At 40.9% G+C, this 13834-nt stretch overlaps 1 protein-coding gene across 6 annotated transcripts in view; it reads left to right on the plus strand.

Moving 5' to 3' along the window:
• Positions 1-1509: 1509 nt before the first annotated feature.
• The window catches only part of PTPRZ1 (protein tyrosine phosphatase receptor type Z1), a gene marked incomplete at its 5' end in the record, with an annotated part of 175068 nt that continues 162743 nt past the window's right edge, over positions 1510-13834 (plus strand). For all 6 annotated transcript variants that reach the window (XM_080818033.1, XM_080818034.1, XM_080818035.1 and 3 more), the window contains one exon: positions 1510-1567. In XM_080818033.1, coding sequence (XP_080674159.1) covers positions 1510-1567 — 58 coding nt within the window. The remainder of the gene's footprint in view (positions 1568-13834) is intronic.

The raw sequence follows: 13834 nt of genomic DNA on the forward strand, positions 1-13834 counted from the left end.
ACCGATAACCTACATCAAATGGTTCCTAAGAATAAGGGATAATTCCAGAACTTGACTTTCAGTGCCTTACAGTGGATTCCTAAAAGGCTTCAAATTGGGTCTCACATAAGTAGAAAAACGTACTTGTGCCTAAAGGGTATATAAATGAAAAGCTCAGAAAAGCACACATATTTTCAGGTCTCTGGGCAGTCAGCCTCATGGAGGATACCCGTTGTCTCATCTTTTCATTTAGGCTTCAGATTAATTCAACAAACATTAAGGGTACACCTACTGACTATTTTGCCTTTGTGCTAGGAGCTGGGTTAGAATGATGAATAACGCGAACTCCCTGCCATCAAGGAGTTCAGTCTAGTTAGAGAGACCACTATAGAAACAAGCAATACGGCATTTCCAAAATGACGTTTCCAGCTCTGAGGCAGCAGAACGCAGGTGTTATAGTTCTTGTGTATATCCATCAATCACGCAATTAAAAAATCTTTCCGTGCGACCCTGTGCGAGGAGGTACCTGGGTAGTACCCTCTGGGAGGAACATTCACAGAGTTGAAAGTTCCTCCAAGCAGCTGTGCACAGCACTACAGTTTGATTGGAGCCTGAGGAGGGGGCAGGGTCTCACTGCTCACAATCAGGGCAGGAGATTATTTGCAGTCAACTGCCCCAGAGGTAATGGGGTTTGGAACTACTTTGGTGATTTGGTAAAAAGAAAGAAAACCGAGAGGGGAACCCAGCTTACCCAGGAGCCCCCACCACTTGCTGATTGGACCCACTTAGCATCTGCAGGAAGGACAAAAATAAAAAAAAAAAAAAAATTCCAGGGGTGAACCCCAAAGGTCAATCTCTGGCTGTGCGGGACAATGGGGGTCTGGCCTCCTCTTCTCTTCCAAAAGGGTGAAGGAGTCTTAATGAAGAGACATTTTCTCCGCGAAGATTCTAAACCCCAGCGGGTTCCACTAACTCCAGAGCAGCGAAGCCACGGGCAGGGACCGGGGGAGGCGGGGGGAGGGGTGTCGCTACGTAAAACGCTACTCTGGGACCCGGACTCTGAGCAACAGCCGTACCCCTGCACCCCTCCGCCCGCCGCGCGCGACCCCGGGCCGGCTGCACGCTCCCAGCGGCGCGGTGCTGCGCCCCCGCCCCCGCCGAGCCGCGGCGCGCACACCCGGGCCGGAGCGCGCGCCCGGCACTCGGCATCGCCGCGCTCGGAGCGCTCAGACCTCGGCCGCAGCCGGCAGAGGAGACCAACTCCCGCGCGCCCGTCCGCATGCGCCTCGGGTAGCGGCACCGGGTTCCCGCGACCACCGCACGTCCTGCTTCCAATTATTCCCGTCTCCCTCTCAGTCTCTCTCCTGGCGCGCTCTCTCTCTCTTTTTCAGACACACTCACACACGCACACACACACAATCTCACACCAATCTATACACTGGAGAAGAAAACACTTCCTTCGCGCCTCCTCCCTCCCCACCCCAAGAAGCTGAGCAGCCGCGTGGTGGGGGCCCCCCGGACCGTCTGGAAATGCTAATCCTAAAGCGCTTCCTCGCTTGTATCCAGCTCTTCTGTGTTTGCCGCCTGGGTGAGTGATCAGACCTCAGTGGGGTTTCATCTCCGGGACCGTTTGGGACGCGGTGGGGGGATTTGAGAGCCTTAGGTGCTTGCTGCCGCCGCCGCCATCTAGCAAGGAGAGGAAACGCACGGTGGGCTGGGGATCCGACGGAGCTGGCGGCGCCGCGATGGGTGTCAGCGGCTTCGGAGAACGCACCCCCTCCCCACCTCGCACCTCCGCCACCTTCTGTCCGCCCGCGGGGTGCTGGGCCAGAAGAGAGAGGCTTCTCATTCTCGGTTGCTGTCCGCACAGCTCTTGTCTCTCCTGTTTTGCAAAGTGTGAAAAGAGCCTGTTAGGTACACAGAAGAGAACTACAACCAAGGTGCGGGGCTACGTCTTAGATAATGTTTTGCTTTTAGATTCATTATGAGCTTGAATGAAATATACACGTGCCCTATGCGAGTTACACACACACACACACACACACACTCTCTCTCAAAAGGTAGTAACAGGAACAAGCACCAACCTGACTTTTCAGTGTTTTCCAGTACTTTTAATTTAGTCACATTCAAGTCTGGGCAGTTCGGTTAAAAAAAAAAAGTTTCAATCAAAATTTCTTTCAGTGTTCTGCCACGGCTGCCAAAGTCAGAGGAAAGCTGCAGGTTGATGCATTTATTCATGGATTCGTCTTTCCTCCACCACCTTCCAGGTTACACATTCAGTAGTGAAATTGTGCTTTGAAACAGCCAGTCAGAATTATTTACCTGGAATGCAGATTAAAGTGTTCCAGTTATTTTCCAGAAGGATTGTAATATTGGATTTTGACATTTTATTTTAAAAAATATTTTTTCCTTCATGAAGATTTTCTATTACAATGGACTATAATAGGTTTGGAAGTATTGACCTGAAAGTTAGAAAATGTATCTTAACTTGTGAATACACATATTTTTCATTCTTTTCAGTTCAAGGATCCCAGTTTTTTTTTTTAATTTTAGATTATTCATTGTAGATATTAACCTACATTTTTATTCAATATAGATGGTGGTGCTCTTGGCACAGTAACCTTTACAAGGAGAAATTATCCTCATGGTCTAACTATTGAGAGTTACATTTCAAATATGGTGATAATTGCCAACAGCCCCCCCCTCCGCCCCCTCCACACAGATACATGGACATAATTTAAATTCGGAAAGCTTTACAAAAATACTCAGGGGTGGTGTGATACACAAGGTTGACATTTAAGACTAGCAGGAGAACCTGGTCCTGGTTTTCTCTAAAACCAGAGTTGAATCTGGGGTGTTGGGGGCGGGTGGAGTGGGGAAGACATTTTTTGAAAGTGCTGTACACGTCAAATACACACCTGTTGAATCTGCATTTCTGTTATAAGTCTGTTTTAACAAGGAAGCCAGATCCTTTTGTTACTTGGATTATTATATAAAATAGTGTCACCATAGTACAGAGATAAACCAGAGAATATTGCTTTGTATGCCATCCAAACCACTGCTTTGAATATATTGTGAATTTTTAAAAAATTGAATTATAATTTGCATAGCACACAGCTCATCTTTTTCAAGTGTACAGTTCAGTGGGTTTTAATATACTGACAAAGTTGTACAACCATCACCACTATCTAATTACAGAACATTTTAATCACCCGGAAAAGAAAATCCATTAACAGTCATTCCTTATTCTCTCTGACCCCAGCCCTGGCAACCGCTAAGCTTTCTCTTTTTGTAGATTGGCCTATTGAGCATTTTCATATAAATAGAATCATACAGTATGTGGCCTTTGGTATCTGACTTCATTCACTTAGCATAATGTTTTCAGAATTCATCCCTGTTGTAACCTGTATCTGTACTTCATTCCTTTTTGTGGCTGAATGATATCCCATTCCAGTATTCCATGGTTTGCAAAGGCTTTTCTCAATAAAGCATTATTTATAACCTATTATTTTTGGTTATACAGATTTTGATTTATTGGGTGTTTTCTTTAATGCTTTGATGATATAAAATTTAACTGTAAAGAATTAAATTGTTTAATAGTATCACAAGTTTATGTAATGATATTGCATATACGCCTGTATTAGAACTCAAAATGTGCTTGTGTGTGTGTGTGTGTGTGTGACTGACAGGTGACAACTTTTGTATCCTTTTCCATTTTAACAAAGTTGACCTCTTACATTGTTACCCACATATTGACCAAGGGGCCTTGTCAACCTCAAATGAGATGACTATCTTGATTTCAGGGTAATAACAGGGTAATAACACTGAAGCATATTGTCTACAAATAAAATATGCAGCCTCCATTTCAATTATTTTTCCCTCAACAATTACTGTAGTATTTGTAGATATATTTATTGCTCATCTTCAGTGTCCCTGGGGCCCATGAGGTGGCCTGGTACAGGTAATAAATGCTCAGGAAAGGTCTGTCAACTGAGAGGTACCATGTTGGATGACCTCTCCAATACAGCTTATTTATTTATTTATTTTTTAATTTTATTTATTTATTTGACAGAGAGAGAGATCACAAGTAGGCAGAGAAAGAGGGGGAAGCAGGCTCCCCGCTAAGCAGAGAGCCCGATGTGGGGCTCGATCCCAGAACCGTGAGATCATGACCTGAGCCGAAGGCAGCGGCTTAATCCACTGAGCCACCGAGGTGCCCCTCCGATACAGTTTAAATGAACGTTAGGCTGCCATGCTTATCATTATCCTGGAATGAGTTGCAGCTTTCACTAAGGTGTTCATTGTTAGCAATTAAGAATGAGTTAGCAATTAATGGCTTAACCACTTTCTGTGTTTAAAATGTCCTGATGGGGCGCCTGGGTGGCTCAGTGGGTTAAAGCCTCTGCCTTCAGCTCAGGTCATGATCCCAGGGTCCTGGGATCGAGTCCCACATCGGGCTTTCTGCTCAGCAACGAGCCTGCTTCCCTTCCTCTCTCTCTGCCTGCGTCTCTGCCTACCTGTGATCTCTGTCTGTCAAATTAAATAAAATCTTTAAAAAAAATAAATAAAATGTCCTGATGTTTTGAACTGGATGTATAGACCAATTGTTTCTTTCAAATAACTCTCCAAACAGAAAAAAAAAAAATTTAAATTATTTAGACTGGCACAAATCCTTTCTTTCCAAATTAATATCAAGGATAACTGGAGACTAAAGAGGAACAAAATTGTTTTTGTTTTTGTGGGTGGGGGTTAAATATATTTGGGGTTCATCTGTTTGGGTAATTCTGTCAGGATTGGCTTGTGGCCTCAACAGTCTTTGCCAGAACGAGCTAGATCATGGGTCTCACACTTGAGTAAGCAGCAGAATCACCAGGAGAACTTATTAAAACACTGATTTAGGAACCCACTCCTTAGAGCTTCTGATTCGGTGGGGTGAGGTCTCAGAATCTCATTGTCTAACAGATGCCTAGGATATGGTCATGCTGTTGGTCCAAGTCCATACTTTGACAACTGCTGAGCTAGTTTGCATTTAAATCTTAACAACGTTTCTGGATTACTAACAAGGTTTTATAGTGGACTTGATTTCTGATACCAAACTTAATAATATTTTAAAAAATTCTATGAGTTAGACAACATTGAATGTTATTCAGCTGAAGGCGATGCTGAATCAGAGAGGGAGAAATTGAAGATGACTCCAGGAAATTCCCTAAGGGAATTTCAACCTTCTCTAGAATAATTAAGAGGTTTTCTACTAGGTGGAGAACTAATATAATGGCATTGCAACTCTCATCATTTAATCTTGACCCACTGAACAGGTAATAGGAAAAACTGCAGTGGCTTTCCTGTAAGGAGGCTTAACTATGAGTCATAGAGGAGAGGTAGGTGTTTTAAGAGATTTTAAGGAACAGTTTCTCTCAACTAATGAGAATTCAGCATCTTTGAGTTAAGTGAGTTATAGCCTTGCAAAGTACACTAAATTTAAGTGTTTAAACACTGTTGTGAAATACGTAATGAATCAGATTCTGAACTTTTAGGTCATATCTTAAACTGCTTTAAGGAACACATTAACTACAAATTATACCCAATTCTTTTGCAAGAATTAATTGCTTAATTTGTCCTGAGTATGGAAGTAGGAGAATCCAAAATGTCGTAACTCTCAGCTTGGTCTGTTTATTCTCTGAAGACAAATTGTAACCAGGAATAGAAAATATTCATGCTTTTTCTCCCCAAATAATAACTAGTCTCCATTCAGAAAATTAATTACTTTTGATTTGCAGAGTAGCAATTTTCTTTATTTCATCTGTCTCTCCTTTTTATGTAGACTGTACTTGCTTTCACTTAGGGAAGTTTGCCAGGATAAATCATTTCATTGACGAATTCATTTATGTTCTCATGTCTGCGCTAAATATTTGGGAATGTGCTTAAAATTTTATGTTGTGGGAATTTTGCTTCTGGCAGAAATTCAGGTTTTTCTGGAAACATGATCTGTGTTTCCCCATTCCCCTTACTCCAACAAGCTTTGAGTTCTGTCTAACCTGGTAGCTTTGCTTGACCACCCGTTTACCAACCGTTCAGACTGTGGTATGGAAACGGAACCCCCTCGTTCAAAACCAGAGGATCTCAAAAGAAGGGCTTGATCAAGAAGAGGAGCTTGTGTTTTATTTCCATTTACCATCTACTCAGTGTTTGCCAGGTGCTGAATATTTTATGTACAATTTTCTCATTTCATTCTCCCCCAGACTGTTGGAGGTAGGTGTCTTCATTTTACACATTTTATGGCTGAGGAAAGTGAAACACAGAAAAGTCAAATGACTTACCTAATTTCACACAGCCTATCTTAGCCTATGCATTCTCCAACTCTCGAGCCTGAACCTTTTTCTCTTTTCTTTCCTAGGAGGCCAGTTTCCTGTTTGGAATTTACTAGCTTGCTTCCTAAGAGATGTGATGCTACATTTCCCATTCCACGGGCTTTCTTGCAGTTCTCTATTCATGATTTTCTTCAAGTGCTCCCATATTATGTTTTTCCCCCTTTAAAAAACAAAAAACCGAGGGCGCCTGGGTGGCTCAGTGGGTTGAGCCTCTGCCTTCGGCTCAGGTCATGATCCCGGGGTCCTGGGATCGAGCCCCGCATCGGGCTCTCTGCTCAGCGGGGAGCCTGCTTCCCCTTCTCTCTCTCGCTGCCTGCCTCTCTGCCTACTTATGATCTCTATCTGTCAAATTAATTAAAAAAAAAAAAATCTAAAACTAAACAAAACAAAACACCAAAACTAAGGCATAATTTACTCTAGAAAGTGTACCATCTTGAAAGTTCTGACAAATGTGTGTGGTCACTTAACCACCCGGATCCAGATGTAGCACGTTCCTGTCCATACTATTCTAACTACTCTTGTTACGTGTTTACTGAGTGCCTGACATCAGCTAGGCAGTAAAAATTAAGCAGCCCTAACATTCATGATGCCTCCAGTCCAGCTGATCTGATTCAATCTCCACAGTGAAAACCCTCTTTATCTCTCACTTTTAAGATACTTTCTACATTTAGAACTAATTGAGAATAGCAGACTTTTTGAAATATCTCTTAATGTGTTAAATATCTTAACTTTAAAATATTTTAGAATGTTTCCCACTTTATCAAGAAAGCCTGTGGTGAAAGTCAAAGTCAATTTAAACAAGACATAGGCGTGTTTAGATTGTGCTTTCAACTTTTAATGTTTTATTGGGAGTAAGCCCTAGCAGCAGTTTCAGGTTACAAAGGAAATCAGTTTTTATCCAGGAAATCAGTTTTTATCCATGTTTGTAATTCTTTGGAGACATGTATAACATACTATATAGGCATTAAGGGCAAAATTATTTGATCATATTTCACAATCCTAAAATACTTATATTTTAGAACTATGATTTCTAATGCCATAGCCACTAGGCATATGTGACAGTTCAATTTTAAGTTTATTAAAGTAAGTTAGTTCAGTTCCTCATTCACACTAGCCACATTTCAAGTGCTCTGTGGTCATATGTGGCTCGTGGCCACTGCATGGTGTGGAGAACATTTCTATCACTGCAGAACATCAATTGAACAGCTGTTTTAGAATCACAAAAAAGTAGATAAAATGTTGAGTGTTAGTACTGACGAGAAGTTGTCAACAACTAAAAATGCTTCTAAAGTCATTAAAATAATTTAAAGTGTTGCATTACTTTTGTCCTGTATTGCGTCAGCCATATAAGAACCACAGAGAGGTTCTGGTGGCCTTGGGTAGAGAGCAGCAATAGAAGAAGAAAATTCAATGACCGCTTGGTGGTCTTTATGGACTCAGGCTCCTAGTTCAGGAGTGAGAGTTCTGTCCTCACAGCTCATGTCCCATAATTTGTTCTAGCATTCACTGTATTGTTTTTGTTGTATCTGTCTGTCTCCCGCACTAGACTAGCTCCATGAGAGCAAAGACTTTATTTCATTCATCTTTGGACTTAGCATTCTTGGCTTTAGCACCTACAGACCGTGCTTAATAAATCTTTAATGCATAAGGTCGTAGAGAGAGAAGTCTGTGAAGCTTCTTAGCAGTAACTTTTTGCTGTTGGGATCAGCCAGTTTCCTCTGGTCTTTCCTGCTTCTGATTCTTATCCTGATCTTTGAGTTAGGTCAGCATTCACCTTGACCCATCCATCTTTAATGCCACTTCTAATGGCACCAGGGCTTCTCTTTCTTTGATTGTCCCATGAATGCACATAAGTACCACATAGATTCGGTAACTCTCTGCATGGAAAATAAAGTCCCCATGATTGATACTGCATGTGTCGTGGCAGGAGCAATTTTGACATTTAATTATAGATGTCTTGGTACCGGTGAAGCTTGGCTATGTCCCAGGGGGCAGGGCATCAGTCAGTGTGTGTGTGCACACATGTTCGCCTGTTAGGGAGGATAAGATAGTGGGGGTAAGGGGTGGTCAGTAATGAGAAACCAAGTGTCTTGAATCCATGCAGACTGTATTTTCAGTCAGTCAACTGCCCAAGACAGTTCTGGAAACTGGACAAGGGACAGGAAGTGCAGTTTTATCATGTGGCTATGCATGCTTTTAGAATGTATCTGTAGTTTTATCATTAATCACGGAGATGATGTGCTGCGCCAGCTTAGCCCCGCACGTGGATGTTCAACAAATATTTGAATTGAGTTGAATGCAAACGGAACAGATAATGAGATGAGTTAGAAATCCTCACAGGAGTTAAAAACAAAAAAGACTTGCTCTTCATTGGGATATTTGCTTTATTTTCTCTCACTCACCATCCTTCCTTTCTTTTCAGGGATTGTGTATGTGTATCCCTTCTCTTTTCCACCTTCACTTTCTTTAAGTGTGAATCTAAGATTAAACAAGAACAACAACACTCCACATTGCTCAGCATCTTGATGAAGAGTTTGATAAAGAGGAGACTGATACTATTTGATACCATTATTTAAAAATATTTTTACTGTGTTAATATAATTTGTAGTTGACATAATTTGTTTTCTTTTGGTTTTTATGTATTGACGGAAGTAATCTCTACACCCAGCCTGTGGCTTGAATTTACGACCCTGAGATCAAGTCGCATGTTCTGACCGAGCCAGCTGGGCATCCGAGTAGTTAATACAATTTTTAAAGTATGGGTTAACATTTCTTTTTTCCTAAAAATTCTAATATGTTAAAATGGGCAGGTTGCTTTGGGTTCTTTGGGGTTTTTATTGCAGATACTTGGCAGAGATATTAGAGTAAATTCAGTTATTCAGGGTCCTCGTTAATGTGAACCTTCTGGTCTCATTCAGTAAGCATGGGTCAATTTATGTACACATTGACAAAAGATAAAGCTTTTACAAGTTTCCTTGGAAATATAGTCTTCAGATATTTTTAAAGAATAATTTATTAATTAGCAATAAAGAAGGATTTTCTATTAAAATATCGGTAACAATGACTACAGATAGCTTTCCACTCTTGGAGCATTATTCTGTCCTTCTCTTTCTCTGCCTTCCCTGTTAACATTTACTCCATAATTTTTCTGTTCTTTTACCGTCACTGACTGGGCCGCTTGTTTCTTAAATTCTAAAGCTCTAATATATTTAACTCAAGATAGGGCTCGATTCTAGACCTTTCCTCTGAAGTGATCAACTCAGTACCATGAGTAGGAATAAAAGAAAACGTTGCCATTTTAAAATGACCTTTTCTGGGATGCCTGGGTGGCTCTGTCAGTTAGGCATCTGCCTTTGGCTCAGGTCATGATCCTGGGGTCCTGGGATCGAGCCCCGTATTGGGTACCGGTTCAGTGGAGAGCCTGCTTCTCCCTCTCCCTCTGCCTGCTACTCCCCCTGCTTGTGCTTTCTCTCTCTCTTTCTGATAAATAAATAAATACATATTTAAAAGAAAATTAAATAAAATGACTTTTTTTAAAGCAGAGATCGTGATCACCACTGGAGTCCTGATTGTGTGGTTAGCATAACAAAATCTGCCCAGATATAAAGAACTTTCTAGATTTTCTCATGGTTTTCAATCACATTGTCATCAGAAAATTGAAAGTGATTTCCGTAGGGACATTTTCACCCTCTTGGATTTCTGGAATGGGATATATAAAAGTGACATTCCCCTCATACATAGACTTGTACAGACTCTTGGTCTGCCCATAGGAGCATACTGCACATGCAGTATGGTTGTTGTGTTTGTTTCAATGCAAAAAAACAAACTGATAACTACTGATCTAGGTCAGTGGTTCGTGGTCCGGGCTGTACTTTGGAATTATCTGGTGTCATGAACTGAACATTTGTGTCCCTCCCAACACTCCTGTTTTGAAGTCCTACCACCCAATGTGTCTGGTGTTTGGAGGTGGGGCCTGTGGGAAGTAATTAGCTTTAGATGAGGTCATGAGAGTGGAGTCCCCATGGTAGAATTCGTTTCCTTATAAAAAGAGAGAGACCAGAGCTTGCTTTCCCTGTTTCATGGGAGGACAGAGTGAGAAGGGAGCCATCCGTAAGCCAGGAAGAGCTCTCTCCAGCTAGCCTCTTGATCTTGGACTTATTAGCTCTACAACTGTGAAAAAACAAACATTGTTTAAGCCACTCAGCGAACGTATTTTGTTATAGCAGACCAGGCTGACTCTGTACCTGGGAAACTTTTAAAACATACTGATGTCTAGGCTCCACCCTGGATCAAGTATATGCGTGGGTGCAGAGCCCAGACACGAATATATCTTTTGAAACTTCCCAGGTGATTACAGAGTACAGCCAAAGTCTGAAAAACCACCATTCTAGGTCAGCCTCATGATACTGCTAATCTTAGTTCATTTGTCTTAAGGTAGAGATAACGGCAAGTTTCATGCTGTCCTAAAACAAAGCTAGTGTCGCAGGACAAAGGCCCTGGAAGATTTCCCATCCCTCTCTCCTCTTCTTAAGGCAGTTTCAGTTTCAGGGTAACCTTAGAAGGAGGAGTATGGACTACAGTGGTTGACCTCATAGCCTTTGCAAGCCAGAGAAACTTCAAGAGGCCAGGCGTTCTTGGAGTTGGTCCAAAGATGGGAGTCTCTCAGGAGGGGACGATAACTGAACCAGCCTCTGAGTTGCAAGGCAGTTGGCGTTTATCAGGACATGGGCACATGACAGCTTTTATTTTGTCAATGATGCATATTCTTGTTGTCCCCTTGTCTTGTTTATTCTCTTTCTCCATGTAGAATTTGTTAGAATCAGTCATTTTTGGTTATGTAGTAGATACAAGATTTAACTTCATTCTGGGAAGGTTTCTAGGAGGAGATGGGGTTGGATGGAGACCCTGCAGGGTGACTGGGTAGGGCGTTAGGAGGGTGGAAGGCGTGGAAGGACTTTAGTGGCAAAAATAACAGTATACACGGAAGCATGAACTGGGGATGAGGGTGCTGTTTAGAAGGAGGCAAAAATTGGGAGCGGTGTATACTAGCGGAAAAGTACCAAATAGTAGGAAGGATTTCCCATGGCTAATTGAAGGGTTTGGAGTTTGGAATTTATCCAGTACCTAGTGGGAGACTCTTGAAGCATTTTGAGTCATGGGATGACTTGAGTTTGTCTCTTTATTTTAGGAAGAGAACTGAAGTATCAGTATAGGATGGCTTAGAGCAGTGAGACTGCGTCTCGGGAAGCTCAGTTAAAAGGCTTTTACAGCGTGGCAGTCAAAGGGAAGTGTAATGGGTCATTTGGAGGCATAATAGTATCATTCTCTTTATATAACACTTCAGTGCTTCACAGGTACTTTGAAATGCATGACCCCATTTGATATAAGTGAAGTTGGTGTAATTGCTGGGAGTTGGTGTCACTCTCGGGAGAGTGGGTCATTGGTGGTCTTCAAGGGAGTGTCTTCCCTGGAAAGGTGAGGGTGTAGCAGGGACCACTTAGGGTCAAAGAAATAATCCAGGAAGGAAAAGTAGAGGCAGGAAAGACGTGACGGTTCTACAGAAGTTGGTAATTGGAAGGGAAGAAAAGAGAGAAATAGAGGTGGGTAGCTTGAAGATTGCTTTTACTGAATGGTAGAACTCCAAATTTGTTACCAGAAGTTGTAGGATTTGAAGCTAAACATTTCTTCTGAACTGATTAACTCAGGGCCTTGAGAATTCATAAGAAGAAATAGTGCCACTTAACAATAATCGGTTTTTATCTCTTTTAGTAGAGGTCATAGTGATAACAACACCACCAAAAAAAACCCAACCTTTTTTCCCCTAAGGTTGGGAGGAATCTTGAGTATATTCACAGTGCCAGCCTAATTTTATCAAGTCTTATCAAAACTATTTACTTCACCTCTAAAATTCTTGTATTTGTGCTCTTAAAAATGAGCAGCAGTTACCACTGAGGCATTTCAGTCGGCCGCTGGCCAATAAATAGGCTTTCTTAATATCCACAATTTCAGATTGCTTGAAGGTATCATATTCCCACTGCATAAACTGGTATGTTTGTAAATTGCTTGCATAAAAGCAGTGCAATGAAAATAATCGATAGAATAGGCTTCCCAGAATTCTTAAAATTGATTTTAGCTATTTTTTTAATCCGTGAAAAATGCAGTCGAATTTTGTTTTCTACTCTATGTCTCTTAACATATATTAAGGATATGTGAAGTGATAAATTAACAAATCATTAAATTTAGAAAAGGGATAAAGTGGCAACTGTCAAGAATAAAAAGGTTGGCATATATTAACTTGTGTAATGAAGACACATATCTATATTATGCTATATAGAAGTTGGATGCAAGACTTCTGTATTTAATATATAGACCTCAATAGATTCTTAATGAGTAATATTTGGTTATGGTAGTTTCCTTTGTTGGCTTTCAGAGTGAGGAAATGACATGTGATCTATATATATATATACACACACACACACGTATATATATATACACACATATGCATATATACATATATAATGCAAATATATATAATATATAAACAAAATAAAATATGTATTTAAGTATTTTTATTTATTTACATGTATATATGCATATATTATTTATTGTATCTATATGCATATATATATATACACACATAAATAAGGATATATATGTATGTTTTTCTACATCTCAGTGCTTTTATGCTTTCTTTTGAGCATTAAAAGATTAAATCCTTTGGGAATATTATTGCTCTTAGTGGTGCGAATTGTCCTGGATATTTTTGACCGGACTTTTTCTTGCCTCCAACATAAAGAAGGGAGAGGTGGAAGGTCTGCTTCTTCTGTGAGTTGAATACAGTGCTGTCCCTCTCCAAAGAGGTCAAGTCTAGGTGAGATCAGTGAAACTTACTTCACCAGATGATTGAACAGCCACTGTGTGCTTAAACCTGTGCTTGGACTTCACTGGTTTTTTCTCTTCGAGGAGCTAATCTGGTTACAGATATTAAATGAACACTGGTGGGAGCACACCAGAATAGAGAATAATGAGGTAAATGTTAGACTGTGTGAATCAGATTTTAAGTCTTTGGAAAGTCGTTAGGGGAGGCCAAGATGTAAATTCATCTTTAAAATGTCTCTGTGAGCATATGAGCATCACTTCCACCTTTTGAACATGGAACGTTTACTGTTTCGTTCAATGACTGAAGCCTCTTTTGTGTTCTCTCGCACACACCCCTCCTTTTTTTTGTTCCATGCAAAAACAGAAAGATACATCTATATTACTCATTTTAGATTATTCACTCAAAGAGAAGCTTGAATCCCCAAACTGGTTGGATTTTGCAGCTCTAATCTGAAATGCTTTGAATCATTCTCCTCACTACCCTACACTACCACATTCAAAATAATACTGGAAGCAGCAAAACATCCAAGTAAAATGTGCAAGTTAAAACACTCCTCTTGTGTGTTCTGTTCAACACCTACTGCTATGAAAATGTCACATAATTTCCA

Source organism: Martes martes (assembly GCF_963455335.1).
Source record: "Martes martes genome assembly, chromosome: 11".
Taxonomy (NCBI): domain Eukaryota; kingdom Metazoa; phylum Chordata; class Mammalia; order Carnivora; family Mustelidae; genus Martes; species Martes martes.